Source organism: Oenanthe melanoleuca, chromosome 1A, assembly GCF_029582105.1.
Source record: "Oenanthe melanoleuca isolate GR-GAL-2019-014 chromosome 1A, OMel1.0, whole genome shotgun sequence".
NCBI classification, from domain to species: Eukaryota; Metazoa; Chordata; class Aves; order Passeriformes; family Muscicapidae; genus Oenanthe; species Oenanthe melanoleuca.
This window is the reverse complement of record NC_079334.1, coordinates 37,179,402-37,207,332: the sequence shown is the minus strand read 5'-3', so window position 1 is coordinate 37,207,332 and position 27,931 is coordinate 37,179,402. Positions and strand designations below refer to the sequence as shown.

The 27,931-nt window shown below is 38.4% G+C and overlaps 1 protein-coding gene across 4 annotated transcripts; it reads left to right on the top strand.

Moving 5' to 3' along the window:
- The first annotated feature begins 241 nt into the window (after positions 1-241).
- On the top strand, positions 242-27,038 carry CPSF6 (cleavage and polyadenylation specific factor 6). Of its 4 annotated transcripts, none has more exons than XM_056512697.1 (11): positions 253-394; positions 10,771-10,980; positions 12,134-12,237; positions 12,989-13,134; positions 13,783-13,956; positions 15,070-15,574; positions 16,803-16,895; positions 17,898-18,013; positions 18,327-18,480; positions 19,043-19,231; positions 26,626-27,038. In XM_056512697.1, the coding sequence occupies exons 1-10, from the start codon at positions 335-337 to the stop codon at positions 19,227-19,229; spliced, it is 1,749 nt and encodes a 582-aa protein (XP_056368672.1). In that variant the 5' UTR covers positions 253-334; the 3' UTR covers positions 19,230-19,231; positions 26,626-27,038. The 4 variants fall into 4 exon arrangements, with proteins under 4 accessions (XP_056368685.1, XP_056368672.1, XP_056368662.1 ...); XM_056512687.1 differs by having other exon boundaries at positions 19,040-19,231; XM_056512710.1 differs by lacking the exon at positions 16,803-16,895 and having other exon boundaries at positions 242-394.
- Positions 27,039-27,931: the final 893 nt, after the last annotated feature.

Below are 27,931 nucleotides of genomic sequence, written 5' to 3'. Positions count from 1 at the left end.
GGCGGACGGGGAGCCGGGCCGGGCGGGAACGTGAGGCGGCCCCGGCGGACGGGGAGCCGGGCCGGGCCGGGCCGGGCGGGAACGTGAGGCGGCCCCGGCGGGCGGGGAGCCGGGGCGGGCCGGGCCGGGCGGGAACGTGAGGCGGCCCCGGCGGACGGGGAGCCGGGGCGGCGCGGCGCGGGGCGGGGCGGGAGGAGCGGCCCGCCGCCCGCCGGCAGCGGAAGCCCCGCCGCGCCGCCGCGGAAGTGACGCCGCGCTCCGCCTCCCCGCTCCCTCCCCCTCCCGGCGGCGGCTCGGGAGCCGGGCGCGGCTGGCGGCGGCCCCGGGCAGGACCATGGCGGACGGCGTGGACCACATCGACATCTACGCCGATGTGGGCGAGGAGTTCAACCAGGTACGCGAGGCCCGCGGGCGCGGCCTCTCCGCTGCCCTCCCCTCCCTCGCCCGCCCTCGTAGCCGCGCCGCCTGCAGGGCCCTCAGCGCGGCGGCCGCGCCGCCGCCATTGTTCGGGCGCTCCCGCCGCCGCCGAGCGCGGGGCTGCGCGGGGCCGGGCCGCGGGTGCGGGCGGGGGCCCGGCCGGGCGGAGAGCGCGCCTGGCGCTCGGAGCGGCTGCTGCCGGCGGGCTGGACGCGCCGCGGGGAACGCCTTCCGTCCTTCCCTCGCTTTTTCGCTTCTTACCAGCCTTCCTCCCTCTCTGCCGTTCCTTCTCTGAGGCCGCTCCGGAGGGCTCTCCCGCGCCGGCCCGGCGGACGGGACCCTCCCGGATGCGGCGGAGAGCGGCCCCTTCCCGCCGGCGGCGCAGGGGAAGCGCTGCCATTGTTCGCAGATGAATCAAAAAGCCGCCGAGCGGTGGCTGTTTCTCGGCCGCGCTTCGCGGGGGAGGCGGAACTAGTGTGGCTTTATTCTGTAGCACTAGAGAAAGTATCCAGCTTTTTATATTTTCTCTTTTTTTTTTTTTTTTTCTTTTTTTTTTTTTTTTTTCCCTTTATTCGTTATTATGTTCCGTTTTAAAAAGTGACGCAAGCCTTTTTTAGAGGGCGAGTTCGTATTTTATTGAGGAAATGTGGATGAAATAAGTAACTTCTCTGGATTACAAATAGTCCACTTTTCTAGTCCTTTATTTATTTATTTATTTTTGCCCCTCGTCTTTATCAAATAGCCGTGTGCCAGCTTTCCTACCGAAGCGCGATATTTGTATCAGTTTTGCGTGCCATCTGTCCTCTTAGTGAGCCCTGCGCTGTTCCAGGTTGAGTTGCCCCAGATTGCTTTGTTCCTGCACTTTCACGCACTTACGGGCCCCAGCTGTATGCCAGCTTGTCCTACAGAGAACTGGGAAATAGGTAATGGCTTTGGAATTCGCAGGTAATTTGTAACTTTCTCAGCAACTTGTATCTTTTTCAGAAGACTATTTCTTCTGATATGGATTAATACAGTAATTCTAAATATTAATAATCTCATAAAGGTATATTATGAAAGAATGCCATACTAAAAAGAGATGATAAGCTGATTGGCTGTTAGTTTGTCTGCATATGAAGGTTTCTCCCTTACTGTTGAATACCTACTATATGAATTTTAACAGGAATGAGCCCTAGGACAGACACCATTCAGCAGAAGAGTACATTTTTTGAGACTCTATGATAACTTGAATTTGGTTTCTCCAATTCTAGATAAAATTGATAATAGATCAAAATTTTTGGGGGAAAAAACCCCTTACTTGAATCTGGTAGTGTTTATGTAAATTCATCTGTGCAGAAGCCCTCACAGTAGAATAGTTATGTGCTGTAAGTATAGTGGAAAGAGAGAGTGCCAGAACAAAAGTGATGGGGATGATCTGTTTTGCTGCTCAGGTTGTCATTACTATTGATATTCTCTTTAGCCATGGTGGTAGGAATGAAGAGAATCTTTAACTTAATCCAGCAGGCAGGGAACCCTTTTGCTTTTTTCACTGTATTCGCCACAGTAGCTTCCCTGTTGGCTTTGCATTTCTGCAGTATGTTGCTTCAGTTCATAAATCTTGAAAAATATAGGGCAGAAAAGTGAGAACACGCTAGTGCGCTTTTTCCATAAGCTTGAATTTGGGCGTTTTGTTTGTTTTAGGGGGTTTTCTTCTGTGTTTTTCTGTGTCACACACCCCCGAAAAGTTGCTGTTTGTTCTCATCCAAATTTAATTTCTGTGACTTTATATTTAAAGTAATATTGTTGAATTGAGCAAGTCTTGGGACAATATGAAAGTTTTACTGTGAGAGATTGATGCCTCTGCACTTTCCCATTTCCTTCTGTCATATATGAAAGAAGGCGAGTTGTATTAGTTACTACCTCTTATTTCTGACATGAGAAAAGTTGTCTAGGAACTTTTTTTCATGAATTGCTGTTCCTGGTTTGAAGCTGACAGCTTAAATGGATAAGATGGAACATAGTTCTATGGAGGTGTGAAGATGGCAATTAAGAAAATGCTTTAGGGAGAAAGTGATTTGCATTATTAATTTGTTTATGTAGAGGGCATTTTACAGAACACCACATTTGTAAAATATATTATCTTTTATTGTCTATATCTGTTCAATGGACTTGGTTTTTGGTTTTGTTGTTTTACAATAATGTGACTTACTAATTTTTTTTTAATTGGACTGTAGAAACCCTTTCCACTGGTCTTGGCAGTAACAGGGACTGAAAAATATACTGTGGAGCTTGCTGTTCTGGGTGCAGTGCATAGCTGTATTTATACCCAAGCTGGGACAAAACTTTTGTGTACATCTGGAGTTAATCCTCCATTTAAGACTTGTGACTGGATAAATTTCCCTTGGTTGTTTTGTCTTGTTCTGCACCTCAAGGTACTCGTCCTTGAGGCTATTCTGGGATTTTTTAATGCCTTTTTTCCAAGTAGGAGGAGGATAGGGATGTTCGGCTTGATTGGTGCTAAATGAACCATAAGTTACAAAGCTGAAATAAAGACCACAGAGCCAGGGGTTTACAAGCTAGCTAAGATGGATGACAGCTGTAAACTGTCTTGTCTTATTTAGTGTTGGTTGCTGACTAGGTTGATATCAGAGCTTTTGAGTAAAAATGCATCTTTCTTATTCCATCTGAAGCTCATCATCTGCAAGTGTTGCCTCTTACTCTTTTATTAACTTATTGTTCATCATAAAAATATTTTTTGCCCTTGGGCTGATAGCTTCAGTCAATTTGTCTCTGACCAATTACATTTTTGTTTAAATTGTGGTTTCTTTTTTTTTTCTCTCTTTTTCTTGGAGAACTTGGTTGTGTAATTTTTCATTTTTTTTCTTTTATGCTGACTTCTCCATCCAGCAGTCTTTTCTATTTATTTAAAGTCTCATTTTGAGATGATAGCCTCATAAACATAGTACTTTCTGCATGCATTGCTTGTGCCCTGTTAGAAATAGGTATTGCATGGAATATTTCATCTTGAGCATCTCCCCACGTCACATTCCTTGCTTTTCAAGAGAGGGAAATCTGTGATGCTTGTTAGGACTGTTACCTGTGTACAAATAGCTGAGGATGGCATTGTCTCAAGGGCAGAAGACCCTCAGTAAGGTTGGGGTGCTTGGGCAAATATTGGGGTGTGGTTGTATACACAAAACCCTAGAATATTGCTGTGTGGTAACAGAGATAATAAGGAGCTTGTGCAGGAGGCCAGTTTGGCCAAACAAACTGGGTTGCTTTATTATGGTTATGCAGATTTGACCATGCATTGTCAAGTTCCCTGATGCTCTAATCAGCTTTGCATTTTCAAGCCTGGGGTGTTTTTGTTCCACATGTGCTCATGAATGCAGTTAAACATGCATTTAAAAACTTTCATTATATGTATAACAATCTTCCTGATCAGAAGGAGGATGCAAGAGAATTTAAGGATATAATATTTTAATGCTGTGGAAAAGGTGCTTGCTTTGTTTATACTCTCAATGAGTAAACTTGGATAGTTGCATTATTGATATGTCTAAACATGCCTGTAGTGTTCTATTTTGATGTTTAAATGCTAACAAATTATAACAAATTAGGGATGAAAGACTATTCACTTTTTATTTTGTAACTGGATAATAAAATGTATTTAGATGGAATAAGCAGTTAAGAGGCTAATTATCTGAAAACTACAGTGTATCTTAGGAATGTGTTAGTTACTGTCTTGACTTCAGATCTGTAACACAAAGGAAATTTTTAGTGTGTGTGATAAATAATAAAAGCTAGCATTTAGTGGCCAGTAAAAGCTAGTTATTAAAAACAGCCTTTATATTGGAAAGACAGGTGTCTTATCATGGGAGGGGATGGACACATTGTGGTATAATAAATTTCTACTCAGTAGGGTTGTCCTGGTCAGAAAAAGCATGAGCTGGCAGACCTGCATGAGTTATAAAATATGTCCACAATAGGTGATATGGTGATATGACATATGCATTTTGTCAGTTCTGTTGAAAGGGAACACATAACTTCTATATGTTGGTCAATATCAAACTCTGGAAAAACTTCAGACCTTCTTATGTGGCACCTCTTCACTTTGTTTTAATGTGAACAGTGATACTATGTATGTTTAGTTTGTATTTTTGACTACTTGTAAATTTTTAGTTATTCTTTGTAACTCTGTAATTGCTCTGTAATTTTTAGTTACAAGGGATCAGGTTGCTTAAATTTTAGTGCTGCGCTGGTTGTAGGGCCAAGATCATTTGGCCTGTAGAGTAAACATGAATCCTGTGGTCTAACAAACTTGTCCACTTCTGCCATAGGCAGTTTGCTATCTCAGAAGTATCAAAGGCTGCCTTTTTGGTTAATGTTCCAGTTTGTATGTTCAGACAGTTAATCAAGACCAGAAATGTGTTTGTTTGTGTCTTTAACTTGTTATTCTTCAGGACCTACAATTTTATTTTTTTTTTAAGTGAGGATACTAACGTGTTTAGAGTTTTTGACCACAAATATGGTAACTTGAGTGGAAAAAAAACAGTATGGGGGAAGCTGGATAGTTTAGTTTGTTTTGTTTTGGCTTTTTTCCCCAGAAGCAACAGTAAATATTTTTCATTAAATTCACCCCACTGGTGTTTTTTTAATTTGTTTTTGGAGGTGTAAGTTAGTGTTTAACTCTTAAATTAGACTAAGTTCTGCAGAAGGAGCAAGTTCTAACATACATATGGACAGCTTAAAGAAATTTTCCTGAACAACAACAAAAGCCGTTTCCAAACAGCATTGGTAAAGGAAGTAAGTGGTTCTTAGCAGCTCAGAGGAATATGACCACTAAGTTCCAAAGAAAAAATAACATGTTAAGTTTGTCCCTTCTGGACGTGAAGTTCTTTGTGTTCGTGGCTTTCATATGGGAATGTTTCACCCAATTCTGTCTATTAGCGCAGAATGTGAAATTTCAGTCCTGATTTTATGATCCAAGTATTTCAGACGGTGGTCTAGTTAAAACATGGACTTTGGAAATGCATTTCTGTCCGATTTGGTTTTAGAGGGGACCAGAACAGCAGTGCTCACTGTTTCTTAGCATGTTTATCTGCAAGATTGTGATGTACTAATTGAGAAGAAATAATTTCTTTTCATGTTTGATGTCTTTCTTGTAACTAAGTTAGAAGAGGTCAACTGGTTCCTGATACAGACAGAGCATTTGTTTAAATAGCTGAGAGTAGAGAAGTAACATTTCCTGTAGTTTTTTCCTCTTCTGCATCTGGGAAGGAAGGGTGTGTTAAGTCAAGTTCCCACAGAACACATATGAAGGAGAAAGGGTTGTTGGGTCTTGTGCAATGTCCACCAGGACACCTCTCTTCTGTCTACACTTAGAGTTGCTGATTTGGATAATTTGTAATCATCTATGCACACACCTTGCTGGTAGGTTGGTAACTGAATTAATTCCATGCTTGATGCAAAACCAGCATGATGTGAGAAGAAATTCTAGTGAACAACATCAGGTTTTCTCTTGTGTCTTTATTTATTTAAATTAAGAACTGGTGCTTATTGGGACTGCCCTGCCCCCCTCTCAATTGCATACAGGCTCTGCTGCCTTAATAATTCTTTTTCTCCACTGATCCAGACCTGAAAGCCTGTGTGATACAAACGATCTGTTTCAGAGGAGTTTGTTGCTAGGGCAGTGCAGCAGAGCTGTGGACTGCTGCGTACTCTGGTGTTTTGGCAATGCTGACCTCAGGCAGATAGGTTAGTGTGCATACATCTGCTGTAAGTTTGGTGTTTTAGCATCTGTGTACCGAGACTAAATTCTAATTCCCTGGAGTCATCATATACATATATCATTCATATACACAGATGACTAGAGTTACTGCACATTTAGCAGAGGACTTCTTTAACTGCCTTTTGGCATCAACCTTAATCTACCTAAGATGTCATGTTTAGGCAGTTCTATGAACCTGATTTCATTAGCTATGGTGATAGGAGGAATCAAACTGAGAACTGGATAGACTAGGTGAAATATGAAACCCTTCATTTAATTGTGATAAGCCTGCCTTTGGAGAGAGATTTTTTCTATTGAAGTTTATTGGGACAATGCAGTTTACTGAGGATTAAATATACTTGCCAAAATGCAGCTTACCTGTTTGTTGGATTTTAAAAAAATTAATATTATTTATTTTAGTTACACTTTCCTTGTATGAGCAGTAGTTGATAATATTTTTATATTTTCAAGACAGTGGATCTTTTGATCATGGCTGTGGATATCTTAGGTTTACAGCAAGGATTCCCTACTTTGTGGCCTGTATTTTGTGGAGTCCAGCTTGGTTCTCTCTAGCTGCCATATTCAAGTATTCTGTCTAGGATGCTTCTGTTAATTTCTGGATATAAATTCATAGTGGATACTGAAATACCTCTGATACCAAAACCTGGTGAGGCAGTTTCTATTCTGGAGCCAGGTATGAGAGTGCAGTAAACTGGGGGAAGTTGGCTCAGAGGGGCTATTGCTGCTTGCAGATGGACTGGGTGGGCATTTGGTGAGCATCAATAGTTATGCATCACTTGACTCGCTTGTGCATCATTTCATCTCTTTTTTTGTCTTCTTTTTCATCATCCCCATTATTATTTTTATATTTGACTGTATTTCAGTTATTAAACTGTTCTAGTCTCAACCCACCAGTTTTACCTTTTCACGGATTCCCTTCCCCTGTTCACAGGGTTTGGGTGCGGAGTGAGCAAATGCCTGTGTGGTACTTAGTTACCAGCTGGAGTTAAACCACACAGCCCTTTTTTTGTTACCCATCGTGGGGCTTGACAGGTTGAGAAAACAACAAATCTGACTAGAACATGCTAGAACAAAATTCTTATATGCATTCATTATATTAGTTCGGTAGTTGGACACAACGTTGATTTTATGTTCTCAGTTGTTCTGCTTGTTCTCAGAGCTCCATCATTTAACTCCTTACTTCCAGTGTGTGCTCCCTGTTGTGCTGTTTATCACCCGTGGAAACTGGTCTAAAGTTACTGTGTTGTGTTTTAACATAAGCAATCTGGTCTAGTGGAAGATATTCCTGGCCACAGCAGGGGCGTTGAAACTAGAAGAACTTTAAGGTTTCTTCTAACCCAAAGCATTCGATGATGCTGTGAGCATTTGTGTATGGTACAACAGAATTACTGGTTGTGAAAATAATCTGCTACTTGTACTCGGCTCTCCTGTCATCTTTGTACTTTGTGAGTGATCTGTTGGAAACTATTAATGATTACACCTTTTACCTTTAATCCTCTGAGAGTTCACCTGTGGAGGAGGCATGATCCTGCATCTTCCCCATCTCTGCCAGGCTAATGACAGTAGCTCTTGAAAGTTTTGAATATTCTAGGGATGTTGAAGCAAGCATGGCTCTATTGCCTGGAGCCATGATTGTGTGCCAAGTCTTGTTTAGGGTTAAACAAATATTTGCAGCTACTCAAACCTTGGTTGCATGTGCTTGTTCCCTTGCGATGGGTGATGCAGCTGAACCAGAGTACCAACCCCTGCCAGTATCAGTCACCCCTTTTCACCAGAAGAAATGGACGCAAGAGAGCTTGTTTAAGAAAGGAGAACCAAGCAGGGCCATCACAAGAACAGGAGGAAGAGGCAGAACAAGAGAACAATCCCTATCCCTGAGAGAGCTGTGCAATATGCAAAAGATTTCAGCCATCACCCAGGTGAGCAGGTAAACACCTGACTGCTCAGATGCTGGGTAAGAGGGATAGGAGCCTGGAATTAGACGATGGGGAAACCAACCAGCTGGGATCACCTTCTAAGGAACAGAGGCATTGACAAGGCAGTTGGCAAAGGGCCACAAGTCCTAAGCCTCTGTGAGGTGACTCCTGTGGAGAGCGAAGGAAAGACGTCCCTTCAAGGAAGATGTTCCATGTCACCCAAGGCCACTTGGGTATCCAGTACCTTTATGACCCAGACAGTGCCCAGTCAGCCACAGACCCAGAAGAATTCCAGTGCATGTGATCCTTGTGGCAGAAACTTGTCCAGAGCATTCCATTTTCATATGTTGGGTTTGTGGGAGTGTATGGATGTTGTGGCCTGGCATGTCAGGCCTGCAGGAGTGGAAGGCTCTAGTGCACAGGGTACCCCAATGCCATCAAGCTCTGCAGGAGCAGAACCTATTTCTATTTCTGGAGAGAGGGAGGGGGAACCCAGCATCTGACAGAACTGGAGGCTGAGGTGTGTCTGACTGGAAATGTGTGGCAAAAGCACCCCACCATGTCTGGCCCGGAGGTTCTGTGCATCCTTGGCATACACTGTTTTGGGAGAGGGTATTTCAAGGACCCAAAGGGGAACTGGTGGGTGTTCAGTACCACTGCGTTAGAGGCTCAGGAAGTTAAGCAGCTGCCTGCCTCGCCTGTTCTCTCTGAGGACCCTTCTGTTGGGTTTGCTGAAGGTCAGAGAACAGGTGCTGGTTGCTGCCACAGCATTGCAATGGCAGCAGCATTGCACCAACCGAGACTCCACGATTCCCATTCACAAGCTGAGTTATCAACTGGAGAGTCAAGCAGTGATCAGCAGGACCACATGGCCAGTGTGGAAATGTGACAGAGAGTGGAGACTGACTGAACTATGGTGGCCTGAATGTGTGCTGGAGTGCTGCTGTACTCGACATGCTGGAACTCCCTATGTGAGCTGCAGTCAATAGCTGCTAAGTGGTTTGCCACAATTGGCATTGCTAATGCCTTTCAATACCTTTGACAGGCCACAATTTTTTTCACTTAAAGGAATGTCCAGTAAGCCTGGAATCCAGTGCCCCAGGCATGGAGACATAGCACTACCAATTTTATGGACTGATCCAGACTGAATTGGAACAGGGTGAAGTTCTGGAAGACCTGGAATACATTGATAATATCATCATGTGGGACCATACAGCAAGAGAAGTTTTTGAGAAAGAGAAGAAAACAATCCAAATTATTCCAAAAGCGGATTTTACCATAAAACGTAGTATGGTCAAGGGACTTGCATGGGAGATTGAATTTTTAGGAGTAAAATGGCAGGATGGTGGTTGTCAGATGCCAATGGATGTGGTCTACAAAGCAGCAGCAATGTCTCCACCAGCTAGTAAGAAACAAACACAAGCTTTCTTAGGTGTTGTGGGTTTTTGGAGAATGCACATATTCCAGTTTGCAGTCTAATTTTAAGCCCTCTCTCAAATGAGCCAGAAGAAGAATGATTTCAAATGAGGCTCTGAGCAATAACAAGCTTTAGAACAAATTAAGTGGGACATAGTTCATGCAACAGCCCCAGGGCAGGGCAAGATGTAAAAATGTGCTCTATACAGCTGCCAGGGCAAATGGCCCTACCTTCAGTGTCTGGCAGAAAGCACCAGGGGAGACTCTAGTCCCTCTCCAGTCCTCTCTTTTGGAACTGGGCATACAGAGGCCTCCTATACTCCAGCTGGAAGAAATACCAGAGTCTAATCAAGGGACTTGAGATTTGAGCTGCTTTGGAAAGAAGCTTCTCCAGCTCCCCAGTGACTGCCAGTGCTGGGCTGGATGTTCAAAGTGGGGGTCTTCTCTGTGCATCGTGCAGCTGGTGCTACATGAAATGAGTGGGTTACAGTGACCATATAATGAACTCAAATAGGAAATCCCAGTTGCCCAAGAATCTTGGAAATGGTCATGGACTGTATAGAAGACAAAGTTTTCAGAATGTCACCAGGGGAGGAGATACCATGTGCTGAAGGGGCCCCATTGTATAATAAACTACCAGAAGATGAGATGCAATATGCCTAGTTTATTGATGGGTCCTTCTGTATTATAGGAATGCATCAGATGGAAGAGCATGATGCCCAGTACATCAGCTGGTGGGGGTTGGGTGGAAGGGGCTGATTACTGCTCAGGACTGGCAGTTTATTTTATTTCAGTTTTTAAACTGATCTTTGCCCACTGGTTTTACTGTTTTTCTGATTTTTCTCACCCATCCCATAGAGTGGTTGGGGAGGGAGAAGTGAGTGAGCAACTGTGTGGTACTTAGTTGCAATCTGGGATTAAACCATCACACTTCTGCATTCTGCTGTATACAATTCTGGGAGTAGGGTTTGTGGATTTTTTTATTTCTGCTTATATTACAATGGCAAAAGTATTGGAATGGAAAACAGTGGCCAGAAGTGTTTTTTTCCACATAAGTTTAAAATATAATAGGAGTCATAAGAATTTTATATGTTTTGGTATGGATGAAACTGGCGCTTAGCTTTTCAGCAGGGATGTTGTGTAGGTGGTCAGTCAGACTCACTTTGCCTGTGGAACATTGCAGTTACCACAACTTTTGCTTCAATAAGTTTTAGGAATAATATTAATTATAATCAAGATGTATTTTTATTTCAGGAGGCTGAATATGGTGGGCATGATCAGATTGATTTATATGATGATGTAATTTCTCCATCTGCAAATAATGGAGATGCTCCAGAGGATCGTGATTACATGGATTCTCTTCCACCATCTGTTGGGGATGATGTAGGTAAAGGAGCTGCACCAAATGTTGTCTATACCTATACTGGAAAGAGAATTGCCTTGTACATTGGAAATCTCACTTGGGTAAGTATCTTCCTGCTGTTTAGTTGTAGACAGGAATTTAATTACAAGTGTAACTATTTGTAAACTTTTTTGCTTTATGTTTTATATAATGTTTTATAAAATGTTTTATATAAAATGAGTATCAAAAACAGGTTGTTATTGTTTTTTTGTTTGATTTTCTTTAATTTTTATTTGTGGTTGTGGTGTCATTTTTCCTTTTACCTGAAATTCGGAGAGCCGGTCTGGATCTATCATGGTATCGTAAAAATCAGGAAAGTCTTCAGTAAATATAAACTTCAGAATTTCTGTCATGTTTTAAGTGTTGTGAAAGGAGACTGTGTTCTTAGGGTTTTCAGAGAACCGAATGAAAGAAGAGAACAAGTTTAAACTATTAAATACTTTGTGCCTGTAAATACTTCAAGGTTACTAAATAAACTCAGTTTTTAGTAAACTCTTGCTGAAAGTTTTAGTTTAAAAGGCGGTTGAAGGTTCTCTGTGATTTTCTTGAAATTACTTTTCACATTTTTCCAGGGCCTTTTCCATGGGCAGTGACTCTTTCAGCATAACTGTTTTCAGGTATTTGTCTTGAGGTTTATTTCTCTGTCCAAGAAGAACAGGTTTATGATAAAACTCACTAAACTGCAGTCATCTTTGGGACAATTACCTTTATTAGAATTAAAGCATTTTTAGATCAATTGCAGTTAAACAGTGAAAGAGCTGGTCAGTAGCTAAATTAAGTGGAGCTTTTATGTGTTTACATGAAATCAAGTTCTTCAGGGCCCACATATGCAAAATTCTAGTTTAAAGGATAAATAACAATATGAGGTTTTTTTGTTTCTGATAATTTCTTACTGTAGGTGTTTTTTTCATTAGTTATTACAGTATTTCAGGAGCTAATAGGTAAGTAAAGGACCTGACTGTTGACTTAAGTTGTTCCATTTTGAAGTACATGAATGGAATCAGTAAAAGGTGCATGAATTAGCTGAACTAATTGTTGAATTGTAAAATAAAAATGACTGCTCCAAAAGTCAGAATATATTGACAGCCTGAATAAAGTATTTCTCTGGATCAATTTCCCGCACACACACACTCAAAAATCCATGGAAAATTTACTTGCCATTTGCCTGGTGTTTTAGATAAGCTCTCATAGTTGAATATTAAAAATATTTTTCAGTGGACAACAGATGAAGACTTAACTGAAGCAGTTCATTCACTGGGGGTAAATGACATTTTGGAGATTAAATTTTTTGAAAATCGTGCTAATGGCCAGTCTAAAGGGTAAGAACTTGTAATTTGTTTTTTCTATAGGTGGACTGAAGTTTGGGAGGGGAAGAAGTTCTCAATTTTCTTAATTGTCAGTCTTTGAACTGCTCATCTTAGCTTATTGATGCAGAAATTATTTGGCATATAATTTCATACTAATGACTTAAATTTCAGGTATAAATTTTTATGATGGTATTGCGTGTCTCATTATTTTGTGGGTTAAAGCTTGTTAGTCATCTTCATTTAAGACTATTCCTAGTGGAATTCCTATTTAGTTGGTGTGGTGGTGATGCTTGTTTTTCTTCAGTGTAAATGCTGTTATCCCAATCTTCATTATTAAATTCTTCTATACATCTTTATTTTCCGTTAGCTGTTTAAAGTAAATGCTTGAGCCCATTTTTCACTGACAACCTAAATTTCACTGCGTGAATGTGCCTTTCTGTCTCTTGGGCAGCAACGAGCACACAGTTTATGCTTAATAACCTGGTCATATGCATTCATTATGTAATCTGTTGATACTCTACCAAAAAGCTGCCTTTGTTGTGATAAACTTTGATGCATCTTGTACTTGCTCTTTTGTTTCCTTCTTTTATGGCCTAGGATATATTGTTTTATCTGTTCTGAAAACTGCTCTAAGACCTGTGGGACATTTTCAGTGTCTAGTTGTCAAGTATTCTTTTGCTTACTGTGTGTAATCTTTTTCATGAGGCATCAGGATGTCAGAAAATGAACAAATTGTGGTGTGACTTCTTTTGTTTCCTTTCAGATTTGCCCTTGTGGGTGTGGGATCGGAAGCATCTTCCAAAAAGTTGATGGATTTGTTACCTAAAAGAGAATTGCATGGGCAGAATCCTGTTGTAACTCCGTGTAATAAACAGTTTCTGAGTCAATTTGAAATGCAGTCAAGGAAAAGTAAGCTTTCCTTAAGTGCTGTCTTGGAAAAGCAGAAAAAGTAGAATGGCAGGTTTTTAGCACAACATCTTGTAATTTCTACGCAGTTTAAAACAGGCATAAAATACTTAGAGCCCAGGTGAATGAAGTTGTATCTTTGTTTAAAGAAATCACTTCATACACTGAAGAGCTGCTGTATTCTGAAAGAAGGTTGCAGCTTCGTGCAGCTCTTGTCTTAACAGCTGGAGATGCTTTCTCAGTTTCTTGCAGATGTAATTTAAAAAAAAAAAAAAAAGGCACCAGAGCATTTAGAAATTTACCATTTGTAGACAAACTGGACTAAATTCTAATGTGTGGATGGTCTGTATTTATGATAGCAGGGGGAAGAGAGGTTCCATGTAGTACTTTAACACCATATCTTATGTTTCCCAGTGTGGCCTTGGGCTTCATTGAAGGAAGGACTGGCAGTCTCTCCAGATCCTCTTCCTTTAGTATTAGGCATAGTATTTTAACAAAGAATCCTCCCCAAATGTACTGGGTTTGGGTATGGGGAGCAAGTTGGTACTCATAAGGTCATGCTTTAGCACTGCATAAAGCTTTAGACCAAGTGTTGAAATACTTCTAACCTATTCTGATCTATGTAATGACACTTCTGCTTTTCCATTGCAGCCACACAGTCTGGCCAGATGTCTGGGGAAGGTAAAGCTGGTCCCCCAGGAGGAAGCTCACGAGCAGCATTTCCACCTAGTAATAGAGGTCGAGGCCGTTTTCCAGGTGCCATTCCAGGTGGAGACAGATTCCCTGGACCGGCAGGGCCAGGAGGGCCACCACCACCTTTCCCAGGTAAAATTTTGCACATATGGAGTTCCAATCTTAATTGTGTTTCCATGTGGCATACTTATTTGGGAAAGGGTAAGGATCAAGGCAATTCAGTTTTGAGCTATAATTAGCATTCACAGCTAGACTGTAGGATTTGACTGTTCCTTTGTTGATATTCAACAGGAAGTTGTACCTAGTAAATTTAGTAGGAAGACAGTAGTTTTTTTAGATATGTTATTTATACTGTGTCAATATACATATTTATGAAAAAAATTAAAATAGATTATGTTAGCAAGTAGATTTGGCTTTAGTGTAGTGTAGTTGAGATTTTCTGATTTGCTATATGTGCTGAGAATGCCTGTGTTGCAGACTGTAAAGTAGCTGATTTTCTTATTGTAGTACAAGTTTGCACATGATCAGAAATTCAACTTTGATTGATGCCCACTGACAGGTCAGTTAGTAGGCACTTAAAACACCAGAAATTTGAAGAGGAGGTCTTCGTGTTTAGTTAGGTATCAGATGTAGGAGAAATATGTTAAACAATTAGGTTGGCATTGTAGTGAAGTTCTTCTTTCAGCTGACATATTTTTTAGAAAATGTAATTCAGTAATGGATTGTCTACCAACAGTCCAGGGGATGTAATCAAATTTTAAAAACAATAATGAGAATCTAAAAGAATGTTTGGATACTGCGTTTACATTACTTTCTCCAATACAGCTTCTCTATATATTTTTTTATAAATATCTTTTCTTAAGCCCCATATGAAAGAGTAGCTGCAGTAAAATGCAACGTTTTCTAGCTTTTGTAATATTGTTGTGGGTTTTGGAAATAACAGCAGGTAATGAAGTGATTTCAGGAGGGGAGTTGTCAGTGTTCAAGATAATGTTGTTCTTTTAGGTATCTCTGGATATCTAGTATTAATAGATACAGATAAGTTAAAAATTTTCTGAGCTACTGGACCCGAAGCAGGAACGTACATGTCTTGTGCATGTTGTGTAGTGTTCAGGGAGGGAGGGTTGGTTTATTTTTTGTCTTTTTTGTTTTTAAGAATAAAAAAAGGAAGAATTTTAAAGAATTTTATTTCTTTGTATTTATTCACTCAATTTTGTTTGTTTGTTTTGTTTTTTTTAATTTTAGCTGGACAAACTCCCCCACGTCCACCCTTAGGTCCTCCTGGCCCACCAGGCCCACCAGGCCCTCCACCTCCTGGTCAGGTCCTCCCACCTCCATTAGCTGGACCTCCTAATCGTGGTGATCGTCCACCACCACCAGTTCTGTTTCCAGGACAGCCTTTTGGTCAGCCTCCACTCGGGCCACTTCCTCCAGGCCCTCCACCACCAGTTCCAGGCTATGGGCCACCACCAGGTCCACCACCACCTCAGCAGGGTCCACCTCCACCTCCGGGTCCATTTCCCCCTCGTCCGCCTGGCCCTCTTGGGCCGCCCCTGACTCTTGCTCCTCCTCCACATCTCCCTGGGCCACCGCCAGGTGCTCCACCACCAGCACCACATGTGAATCCAGCTTTCTTCCCCCCACCTGCCAATAGTGGCATACCCACTTCAGACAGCCGTGGCCCACCTCCGACAGATCCGTATGGCCGACCTCCACCATATGACAGAGGTGACTATGGGCCACCTGGAAGGTGAGTTCTTTTCGTCTAATGTGTTTGGGTAGCAGATTTTACTCCTCTTGGTGGAAGCATTTGATTTTTCCCTTTTAATGCAAATGTTAGGAACAATTAGAAGTAGGGCCAGAAGGGATCCCACCAATATTGTAGTTTGTCCCTTTTAATTTCTCCAAGGGAATAAATCTGAGAAACATGTTTGCAACAGGAGGAAAATCCTGAAATGCAACACCAGTAATCTCACTTCCCTTTTCAGTTCTGAACTGTTTGTCTTCACTGTATTTGACAGTGTCATCATTCCATGTGGTCTACATGCAAACTTATGTATCACTTCTTACGCAGCAGCTTCTGGTTGTGCTTCTGTCTTAACTTGGAATTCTGACTTTTACCTGTATCATCATGCTTTGCAAGGTGCCTTTTAAGAATGCTCTGGAGTTTTCTTTTTCATGTATGTTCATATGTTGAGGTCATACCAAGATCATACCATTTTCATCTTTCAGCAGCATTGCTTGTCCCTTTTTTCTTGAGGATTTAATTAAAACTTGGTGTTTGTCTTAAAAGCCAGGTGTGAATTTACTGCAAGACTTTTACCTTCCTTTGCTATCAAGATGTTTCAGGATGCTCATTTGGTGCAATCTTGCTGTGTTTGTAGCAGTGGCTTTTCCTGTGGTTAATCCTGTCTGCGACAGAGTTCTTAAGTCCCTGACTTGACTTGCCAAGTTTTTCACATCTTGTTTGAAACATCTTTTTCATCTGTATTTCAAGCATCTCTGTCTTGCTGCTGTTTCTTGATTTTCACCATATTTTATATTGGTCAAAAATGTTGGCATAAATTGTAAGAGAGATGATTTTACATAGTTAGATTTGAATTTTTCAATAGTTATTTTACTGCTAGCATGAGACACACTTTTCTGGCTTAAAATGTTTCCTGCAAAGATGTTGTGCTTTGATTCTTTTTTTTACCACAAAGTTTAAACCCCCCCAAGCATTTGTACATGTGATGTTCATACAAAAAAAAAAAAAACCTGTAGAAATTCAAGAATTTGGCTTAATTGCCGGAAATATAAGACTATAAGGTGTTGGGTGTTTTTGGATGGACAAAATCAAGGTTGTCTGCAGTTTATAGAATGTCTGGGGAGGGAAGGAGTGGGAATAGGACAGTATAACTTACTGTCCAGTATTTTCATTAATAATGTTGAAGCTATCATCCGTAACTATTTAAATTGTCATTAATTATATATCATAGGCGTTTCACTGGAAATAACATGTCCATAAGAGAAAAATTACATATTCCATTCTATGGGAGGCACACGAAAAATAATACTCAAAACTCAGGGAGGTATGAATTTTTAGACATTTCCTCTTATGCTAAACTGGCTATAGGATCTTGTTCCACTTCTTGCAATTAAGAGGATAGCATTGCTTATTATTCTGCATTTTCTTTCTACCAGAAGAACTAACACTGTTCTAGAAATATCAAGCAGTGGGCCAGTTTGACAGTCTCAGCATTTATCTCTTAACACATTTATCCAAATTTTCTATATTACACAGAGACTGGCTAATAGGACACTGCAAAACCTTTGGGAAAATTTAGGTTTACTTCTGTTACTTTGCAAACCCTGTATAGGTAGCTGATAATTAAAGTGCAATGAGTATGAGGATTCTGCTTTGTTTCCTCCTTACTGTGACTAGTAGGGAGATTAAATTGGACTACTGTGAACTTGACCAGAAATTAAAAAAAAAAAAAAAAAATTTGCTGTAAAATGCTGACAAATACTGTAAAATATCATTAGAAAATTGAGTGTTTTAAAGATGATAACTATATTTGTTTTTCAAAAGTTGCAGCATTCTGGTCTTAGTTAAGATCTGGGAAACAGGATCATATAGTTCTGATTCCAGTACTGTTATGAAAATTTTCTCTAATTTTGCTCAAAGCTGCATTGCCTAGTACATGTATTTCCACATCCATTCAGTTGGGAATATCTATTTTTGTTTCTTGAAGGATTTTACAAAAATTGTAAATATTTGTCAAGCACAATATTAAGTGCTGCTGAAATAGATGGGATGAACAAAGAAAAAGTATTTATACAGCAATGTCTTAATTGGGTTTTTTTGGGTTTTTTGTTTGGCTGGTGTGTTGGGGGTTTTTTGGGGTTTTTTTTTAAGCTTTCAGGATTTTATACTGTAATGATGGTCCTTAACAAAAGCCAAAACCAAACCCAGATCCTGCTTTCTTTTCTGTTTGTCACTGCTTAAAGTTGCAAACTTGGATTGTTGAAATTGCAATGATAGCTTCTGAAGTTCTTCTTAACCTTTTAAATACTAGTTTTGTTGCTTGCAGAGAAATGGATGCTGCGAGGACACCTCTAAGTGAAGCAGAATTTGAAGAAATCATGAATAGAAATAGGGCGATCTCAAGCAGTGCCATTTCAAGAGCTGTATCAGATGCCAGTGCTGGTTAGTAAAACTCAATGTGTTTGCTATTCCACTCGACTGAAAAGAGTTTATAGGGTTGTTTTTTTTTAATTAGGAATCTGAAAGGTTTGAAACCACATTTTCCTGATAGGATGCTGAATTTAGGTACAGCTTATGACTGATTTTGTACTGTGCTTCAGTTAGTTTCCAAGAAAGCCTTCTTATTTTAATATTTGGTGCTACTGTAAATTATCTAGATGGCTGTTTAAGAGAAGATACTCAAAATGGTAATACTGTTACAGATAAAAATCTATATTTGCATAATTTTCTGATCCTGATCTTACATCATTTTCAGGGGACTATGGAAGTGCTATAGAGACCTTGGTAACTGCAATTTCCTTAATCAAACAGTCCAAAGTATCTGCAGATGATCGCTGCAAAGTACTTATTAGCTCTCTTCAGGACTGTCTTCATGGAATTGAGTCCAAGTCTTATGGTTCTGGATCCAGGTAAAACTTTCCTCTTCCATCTGCTCTTACTTAAAAAACAGAAGGTGTAGTGCAGGACTAGTTTACATAGAAGAAACTGAAGTGTGTATGAAATTACTATGATTTGCTGAGTTGCACAGGAAATACATGAAGGAACCAAACAAGGCTTTTTTGAACCTAAGAAGCTGTCTTTTAATTAACCCTATTTTCAAAATTCACCTGACTAGCTTCAGTTTAACTCTTAGTTTTCATTTAGTGGTTTTGGCCCACATTTTCCATATGCAGATTAGTAGCCATGTTGTAGTGATTGTTTGAGATGAGGTGCATTTCCCTCAGCTGGTTTCAGTCATCCTCCATTCTCAGTATGTACTTTGACTTTTCCTTGCTACATTAGAAAGTGGGTGCCCCTTACTACCTGTAGCTGAGTTCTTAGTCACCAGTGTTTGTACCAGATATCTTTAATGTTATATCCAAATATACACCTCAGATCTTTCCCTCATATCTCATAAGCAGAGTACAAAACTGGCATGGGGATGACAAGTATTTTGAAGAAAAAGTTTAATGAAGTAATTTCTTTTAGAAGACGTGAGCGATCCAGAGAGAGGGACCACAGTAGGTCACGAGAAAAAAGTAGGCGCCACAAATCACGTAGCAGAGATCGTCACGATGACTATTACCGGGAAAGAAGCCGTGAGAGAGAGAGGCATCGTGATCGTGACAGAGATCGTGACAGAGAACGAGACAGAGAGAGAGAATATCGTCACCGTTAAAGGTGAGCATTTCTTTCATCTTCTTGAACTTTACTGACTTACTAAAATAAGCACCCTAGGTTTGAGATTATTTATACCATTCATGTCTGTATTTAAATGATCCTGCAGTATGTACTGAATCACTTTCTTCTTGCAGCACCTGACATGAACGTAGGTAAGTAACAACAGGTAATTAACTGGTCTTGGGAGGGAGCAAGTATTTGTGCAATTATCTTCTACATTCTGCATGCCATTTCTTTTATTTTGGCTGATAATAGTGTACCCAGTTTTATGAAATGTGATTTAACCACTTCTTTAAAAGGCAATAAGTCAGACTGTTCTTGTAATCTTAAAAGGTGAATTTTATAGTTTTATTTCTTAATTGTAAATAAAAATACTAATTTTGTATTTTAAAATATACTTCTGTAAGGACTGCAGCATTTAGCCCTTCATAGATTGTGTGTGGATTATTTCAATGTCCATACAGTTATTGTCCTTGCACAGGTATGGTGGTGATTTTGTGGGTTTTGGTATTTGTGGGTTTTGTTGTTTTGTTTTGTGTTGTTTTTGGTTGTTTTTTTTTTTTTCCCTGGTGAATTTTAATCAAATTCAGGAAATACAAGCAGATTTTGCTCTTTATTTTATGAAATGTGACCTGTCAGTATCTTCTGCCTTCTAGCTAAATCCAGGTATCAACCTTAAGTAAAATTTATTATCAGTTGTTGCCCACCACTCTGATTTTTCAGTCTGTCACCCCTTCTGGTAGTAAAATCATTTTCCGAAGACTAGCAAACGAACATATGCCACTATAATAGATTATTCTCTGCTTGTTCACAAACTAATGCACTTTTTATTCCATGGATCTGAAGTCTTGTATGCATCAGAAGTCTAGACAGCTAGAGTAGGATGCTAAATAATTATTTTTTCAATGTACTGCTTTAAAATACATAGAAGTGTTTACATTATGTAATGTACCTTTTTGAGGGTTGGGAATTAAAGCCACTCATGACTCCTTACATTTGACAACTGAAAAAAAAAAAACTACGCCCTACCTAATAGTGGCTCTCTAGTGGTCTTTTCCCTTTTTGAAAGAACTTCCACTACATCTAGACTGAAATTGAAGCTTGCAGATGCGCCTGTCTGCCTAGCTTCCATTTCTTACATTTAACCTCAGATTTAGTTTCCAGATTTGCATGTGTTTTTTGTTCATGGAAGTTCATTTATAAATGTTACAGAGCAAAACTTACAAAAGTCAGATAAATGCAGTGTAGTCCTAAGAGCAAATACAGTTCTGAATGTGTTAAATGTCAGTTTTTCAGTCAGGCTTTTTGTGTCACTGGCACTCCTCTGGGAGAGAACAAATTATGATAGTAAATGCTCTAGTGGGTTGAGAATTAAGTGGGATGTTGTCTCAGGTTCATATACCAGCAGGAGGCAAAAAGAAATAACTGACCTAGAGAAGGGGAGTCAGAGGCTTAAATAGGAAGGTGAAACATGGCAGCTGAAATAAAGTTAGCAGTATATTTCTGTTAATTTTTTTGCCATTAAAAATGGATTGGTGGAAATATTTCTGGAATTTAGTAAAAATATCAACTCTGGTTCTTAATTGTAAAATAAAAGAACGTAAAAATATATAACAGAAGTAAATGTAATTTCTTTTGTTGAACTGGGCTTTTACCTTTTATAATAACTGCATATTTTTGATATTTGCAAATAGTTGTTACTAGTTGCCAATAGAGGTAACCATTGAGCTGAGTAATGGATGCATTTCCAGAGTGTTTTCCTTCTGGTGGACATGAGCAAACCTTACTAAAAATTGGAAATAGTCTGGAATGAAAGAATTTTTTTAACCTTTGTCATAGTTTACTAATCTAGCTTTAATTTTTTTGTATTTAGTGTTGTGCAAGTAGATATAGATTTACTGTGCCAAGTACAGATTTCCTTCTCTCTTACCCCAAGAATATGTATCAGACAGCATTAGGTTGCATTTTATAATTTCCAAAGCACTATTTACACTGAGGCTGTGATTTCAGTCTCAGTTCAGGTGGGATTTATATTTGCAACATCCTTCAGCTTTGTTGTGTGCTGGGACTTCTCTTTTCTTTCAAAAGGGTGTCTTGGTAAGATTCCCTTGTGCAAAGAAAATAGGTCCTAAGAACTTGATTTAAATAGCAAATTTAGCATATTACATGTAAATGAAAGCATTTGGTATTTTTTTTTAAGTTGTAAGCATTTTGTCTTGTTGCTGTCTTTATGAAGAAGAGCTTTATTGTAGTTTTGTTTTTATATATTTATACACACACACATATAAAAGAAATACAGTTATCTCTTGGTTTGTATGTTTCATTTTCACTAAGATGTATGTTCCCATACATTTTGTTTCATTTTTTACATTGAATAATATTCATAAACTGATTTAACACTCAGTCATCTAATAAATATCAACAGTGCTGAAATGAGTTATTCCCCATATTACTGTGTTTTGCCAGAAAACATGAAGTTGCCTCTGTGCCTGCACTTTATGAATGGCACCTATATTTCTCCTTATTGTGTACTTATAGTCATGACTGTGATACTGTACTGGCATTTTTTCCAAAGTGTTACACGTCTAGTTCAGAAGGATTCTAAGGGTCCATTGTGAAAACTTTTGTAAACAGTGAAATTCGGTTTGTACTGTATTACATTTATAGAGATGGGTTAAATTGGAATAACTTACAAAATATGTTCATAACAGTAAAACTCTAAAAGTTTAGTTGTACCGTATCAGGTGTTTGCACTTCTGTTTGTACACTTCATGATTTAATATTAAATTGTTGCAATATTTTTGTGCCTTGACTTAAATGTGCATTGATAATCCATTCTCCTGAATTACTATAAACTGAATGCTTCCTTGGAATATATTGCCTTTGCTCATAGAAAGCCTGTAAATACAAAAGATAACAATGGATTTAAGACAAGTGTCTAACCTGTATTAGTCAAAAAAACTGAGAACCCAACAGAATGACATTTAGAAGAATTAACAGCAAAATTAATGTGTACAAACAGAATATTAATTTAACTTTCAGCATGAGTCCTGACTTACTAGGCAGCATTTTTTTTTAAACTGATAATCAGTAATGTATTTCTAGCTGATACTTTGTCCCAGTCTTAATCTGTCTGAATTTCTATAACTGCTGAATGTTAAATTTTTCATTTTATGTTTTTGTTACTGGGTTGATTGATTATTTCCTATTTAAACTGGATTTGGATTGAATTGCAAAGACAAAACCACAACATTGTAACAGGTGATATGTATGTAGACTTTGTACTCCTTATTTCATGTTTATTCTCTGATTTTTCTGCTCTCAAACCACTGTAAGCAAAATAATTTGAATTCTGAGGCTTATATGCTTCTTCAAAAACTGCTCTCAGATCACTCTGAAATTACTTTCACCTTTTGAGTGATTCAAGAAGTAACACGGTTGGAATTGTTTGTGTCAGTAGGAGGGGAAATGTTACTGATGGCTTACATAGTATTCATTATATTATTGCTTCTCTAAATTCTAACAGTCCTGGAAGTGCGCTGTTAATCACTTTAAGTGAAGAATGAAACTAGCCTTCTTAAAAACCTTGTAATAAATTGGCAAATGCCTGGCTTTAGTAGGCTATTTTAATAATGAGCTTCTAGTTAATAGTAAGTGAATCGTGTGGTAACATTGTTCAAAACCTGGGTATATATACCTGTCTAGAATTATATCTTAGTCTTAAATTATTATGAATATTGTTTACCTAGTATTTTTTTTTCTCCAATTGTGTGTTTTGTGTGGGGCTAGCACTATTCTGTATGTAGCATTCACCAGAGAAATAATGATTTGTGCATCTGATTCAGTATTTGAAATCCGGCATAGCATGATAGAGGCAAGCAGTGCCACTGGTTTATGTGCTTCTTAAAGTCAGTTTTACCATTACTCTGCTGCTTTGCAGAAACATAGTTTGTCTGTTAATGTTCAGTGTCGAATCTGATTTTCTTGAGGGTGAAACAAGGATTTAAAAAATGAACGGAATATCTTATGCTACTTATTTTCAAATGCGTAAGTTCTATTACTTTTTTGCCATGAGTATGTTGCTGTAATTTTATTGACTTCTGAGGGGTCTTTAAACACACTTGTATTTTTTTGTTCCTCATATCCTGGGCTTTTCTATTTGTGAATTCATTAGTTTTTGCAAATTTGATCCATGTGAAAAGTTCCCCAAGAAACTTTTAGGCATATGAAACACAGAAGTGAAATTGTTGGTTTGATGCAATTGTTTTTCAAAGAATGAAAAGGAAGTCACTTTTTTACTTTTGCTCATTGTGGTTTGAGAACTAAGATTTCTTTCTACCAAAAAAAAAAAAAAAAAGGAGACACATGAGAAATCTTCATTTTTATGTTTTCCTGTGGCAGCTTGATCTACCTTTTTGTCTCTTCCTCAATTATGAATGTGAAAAATACTTGCCAATGATTCATATCTTTTTAATTTGTAAACTAAAGATTAAATTTTCTGAACACACCTCTCTGTTCATCAGTTAGTTTTGGTCAATAGACAGGCTGGGATAATAGAAGAAATATACCTGACAAATGAAATTAGTTTAGGAGGATTTTCCCCCACATAAAATTATTTATAGAGTCATGAAATTGTTGTTGTGTTGATCTTAAATTATACACTAAGACTGAGCAAAGACAGCAGGTAAGTACACTCATAATAGGAGGTGGGAGCAGGCAGCAAATGTGAGAAGATTGTAGTGCTGATAAAATATTCTGTATGTGGATGGTGAACAGAACAGAACCACACATGTATCTCTGCTTACATGCTGAAAGACAAATAGAAAGTCAAGCTTGAAATTCCTTCTTTCTCACTATGTTATAGCTAAAGCATCAGAATATTTGGGGTATTTTGTGATGTTCTGGAATGTAGGTTAACTTAAAAAGAAGTTTTTGGCTTTTAAGCTGATACTTTCTGGGACTTTTGGTGTTTCTAGGATATAATAACAAATGTATATTGTGCATTTTACTGAAATGTGAACATGTGGGATTGAAATTCAATCTCTGAAGATAAGCTACTATAATAAAACTTGATGGGTATATGTATATGCAGCTCTAAGATTGCTGTAGAATTTTCAAAATTTTAAAGGCTGTTGAAAGCTTTTATGTGAATATTTGGATAATTGGAATTAAAGTAAAAAAATAAGAGCTGCTATTGCAAGATGCTATTCACATATATGAATAAGAAATCTATTGGGCTTTTGTTGTAAGAGTGTGTCTTTGTGGGTGAAAAAGTGCTCCAGTTGCATCTTGCATAAATACAGAAATGTTTGATCACTCAAGTTCTGGATTTCATTTGTGAAATGTTCTGGCATAAATCCCTAACTTTTAAACCAGAAAGTTTCTATTCAACACCTAAGTCTGAAATTTGGATAGATTTGGTAAATTTTAATAGAAATACTGAGAAACTGATTGCTGTCTGGTGTTAAATTGTACAACTCTTAACACGTGCATGGGACAGATAGCTTAAGTATGAGCTTGAGGCAGATGGAAAGATGCCAAGAAATACTGACTAGAGATTTAATTTTTTAAAAAGTTTTTTTGTTACTTCAGTATTCTACTTGCTTGTAGAATACTGAAAAGGGCTGAGTACGCAGGTATAATCCATACAGATTTTTTCTTTTTGGAACCATAAGAGTTTCCAGTTTTGCCAAGATGTAATGGCAGAATACTTGGAACCAAAATGTGCACCACTTTGGATTTTAGTTGGTCATGTTTTTAAAAATGAAGACTCAGTGTGATACTGACTATCTTAAGAGTCCTATATCAAAAGGCATTAATCCTAAATTCACTTTATTGTGCATTCTTTAGGGTTCCTGTAGTTTTATAAGTACCTTTACGAATATAGCAAATTATTCCCAGGAACTGAAGCTTTTTTATGGTAGTATTATAAACCGTATATAGGGCGCTTTGGATCTGGTAACTGTTGACATAGAATAAAGATCCATAATTCTGGCTGCAGCAATTGTATGATGAGAGCAGCAAATTCTGATGTGCAGTCTCACAGCTGTCAGGTACTGACTTCCTCCACTAGAAAACTGAGATTCTCTCTTGGCTGTCCTAACTTAGCTCACATCTTCAAACATATTTTTCTTGTGGGGGTTTGCTACTAATTAATTTCAAAAGTACATAACTCCTATGGAAACATTGGCCTCTGGAGAAAGAATTTCCCCAAAAGTAGTTACTGGTTGGTGCATTCAGGACCTGGGGACAAAATCTGTGAATAAGAGAAGAAATTTCACTCATTGATATGGATTCATTTATGTGCATACTGTAGTGTATAGGGTCTACTTGGTTATATTTTGGATTTTTTTTCAAGTTATTTTTACAATCCCTTTCAGGAAGTGAAGAAGAAAAATCACGTATTTAGTTTTCCCAGCCTTGAAATTATTGTACTAGTAGAAGAATATTTGACAGCTGTGTACTGATGCACGTTCATGAAATTGCTTCTCTAAATGTCTTGGTTTTCAAATGAATAATTTAATGTGTTGAGTTTTTAAAAGAATTTGATTGAAACTATTTTGAAATTATTGAATGTTGAAATTGTGAATTATTAATGAAATTAAGATAGCTAATTGTTTTGTAATGGAATTCAACTGAAATCCAGTGTATGGAATTACACCATCCCAAATATTTTGTGAAATCTTACAGTAATTAACTTTGAATTGTGTGGTTCCCTGATTTGCCAAAATAGATGAGGGTAGAAAGTAGAACTTGGGGTTTTTTCAAGGGCAAGTAAGTGAGGAAACCTGCAAATCTACATTGTATTAATTGAAAAGTGGGTTCTTGTGCATAACTGCAAGTGTGTATTTTTAGATGTGAACCCCATCCAGCTTGCCACTAGTCTTTTGAAGTACTGGTGTCAGATTCTGTGTGCTTTTAAATGTTACTAAGCTATGAGCCATCCACTTCATTATACAATCAATTACTTAAATGTCAAACCAGCTTGAAACTTATGTAAGTGGGCAGGTAAAAATGTAAAAATCTAATTGTGGTTAAATTACTTTAAATTCTCGTTCAGTTACTCTTGCAGAATGCATACTTTAGGAAGTGTTATATACATAAAAGTTTTGCAGACAGTCACAGAAGCAGTAGTTACTTCTTTCTTTATCATCAATACTTTAACTATGAATTTTATATTCTTTAAACTTTGTTGTACAACAACACTAATCTTATTTTGAATTACTGTAATAGAGAACTACTTCAAATGAGTAACTACTGCTTCTGGGTGTTTTGTGTTAGTTAACATCATGGTGAAGTAGATGCACGAGTTGTGTATGTATAGATAAGCCAACAGTTTTCTGTGTGTTTTGGGGACTAGCAAAATCTACATCACAAATTTTGACACATTACAGCTGAAGGAAGAGGAACAGCGTGCAAGAAAAGATACATTCTTCAAGGAAAGATGCTTGTCCAGCAGTTTGCTTCATGTGATTGAACTGAGCCTGTAAGGATTCATGGATAATATGAACAGGAATAGATCTGAATAAAGCAAATCTGCATACATGGTAACCAGTAGCTCTTTTACTTTTTTATGTTGCTTAACTGTTTTATTTGAGGGAAACCTGTGTGATTTAAACCTTATAGCTTTTGCAACTTTATTACTGGTTATATACATTTGGCAATTATAATGTGCAAGCAATTGAAAAAAGTCAAGTAAATGCTTGTTTTTATAGTAGTTTGTTCATGTTAAACTGTTCATATAATGTCTGTATACAGCACCACTGATTACAGTAGATGTAGTGTTGTAATAAACTGTTTAATGGGGCTGATGTGTAAAGCTGTTCAAGTTATTTGATGTTTACACCTCAGGGAAAGTCATGTGTTCAGCAATATTTAAAGATAATGTTACAATGAAAACATTGATGCTGTCTTCAAAAACATCGCAATAGTTCTTGCATATGCCTCAACCTAATCTTGCATTCAGCGAGTTAAACGTACTAATGTTGCGCTCTCCCACTCAATTTTGATACAAAAATAGGTGGTTACGTAAAACATTTAATTCTGTTTTGCTTTTTAGCAGTGTTTACCTAGGTGGCTTGTGAATTTGCTAATTGACTTATAAAACTGTAAAAACTGCAGCTCTCTGTGGTCAGTTACTCTGGGGAGAGATAGACCCAGGTCTGTGATTTTTAGCACACTGAAAATTCTGTCTCTCATACAGCCTTGATCCTGATTGACACTACAGTTAATGTAAACTTAAATTGTTCATATGAACTTAAACTGCCCATAACAAGGGGTAGAAAATGCTGCAGTTGTTTACAGTTTTATAGTAATAGTGCTTGTGTGTGTTCCCTGTCCACCCCCAAGGCCGTAGCAGTCTGTACATAGTTGTATATTAGAAATGTGCCAGAAGAAACAAGATGTTACCATTTTTATGACTTCATGGGTTTGGTATTTTCTTAATACTTCGGGGTTTATTCACACATGCATATAAAAGAGAAGGTACATTTGTATGTCCTTGTACACCAGTAGGCAATATTTAAATGTCTTAGCAAAAAATGGCACTGATGAAATTTGTCAGATGAGGTTTTGTAAATTTACCTAAAAACAAATTAATGGAGCACTCAGTGCAAGTAGGCGTCAAATTAAAAAATTTGTTTTAAATTTTATCAAGTGTGAAATGCAAGCTAATAGCAGTTTTGTCAAAGCTGCAAAAGC

Bases quoted from the DNA above. Each gene is read 5' to 3' on its own strand.
- CPSF6 (XM_056512687.1), top strand. From the start codon at position 335: ATGGCGGACGGCGTGGACCACATCGACATCTACGCCGATGTGGGCGAG. The intron at 10,981-12,133 runs GTAAGTATCTTC...AATATTTTTCAG, and splicing joins ACATTGGAAATCTCACTTGG to TGGACAACAGATGAAGACTT. The intron at 18,014-18,326 runs GTTAGTAAAACT...CATCATTTTCAG, and splicing joins TGTATCAGATGCCAGTGCTG to GGGACTATGGAAGTGCTATA.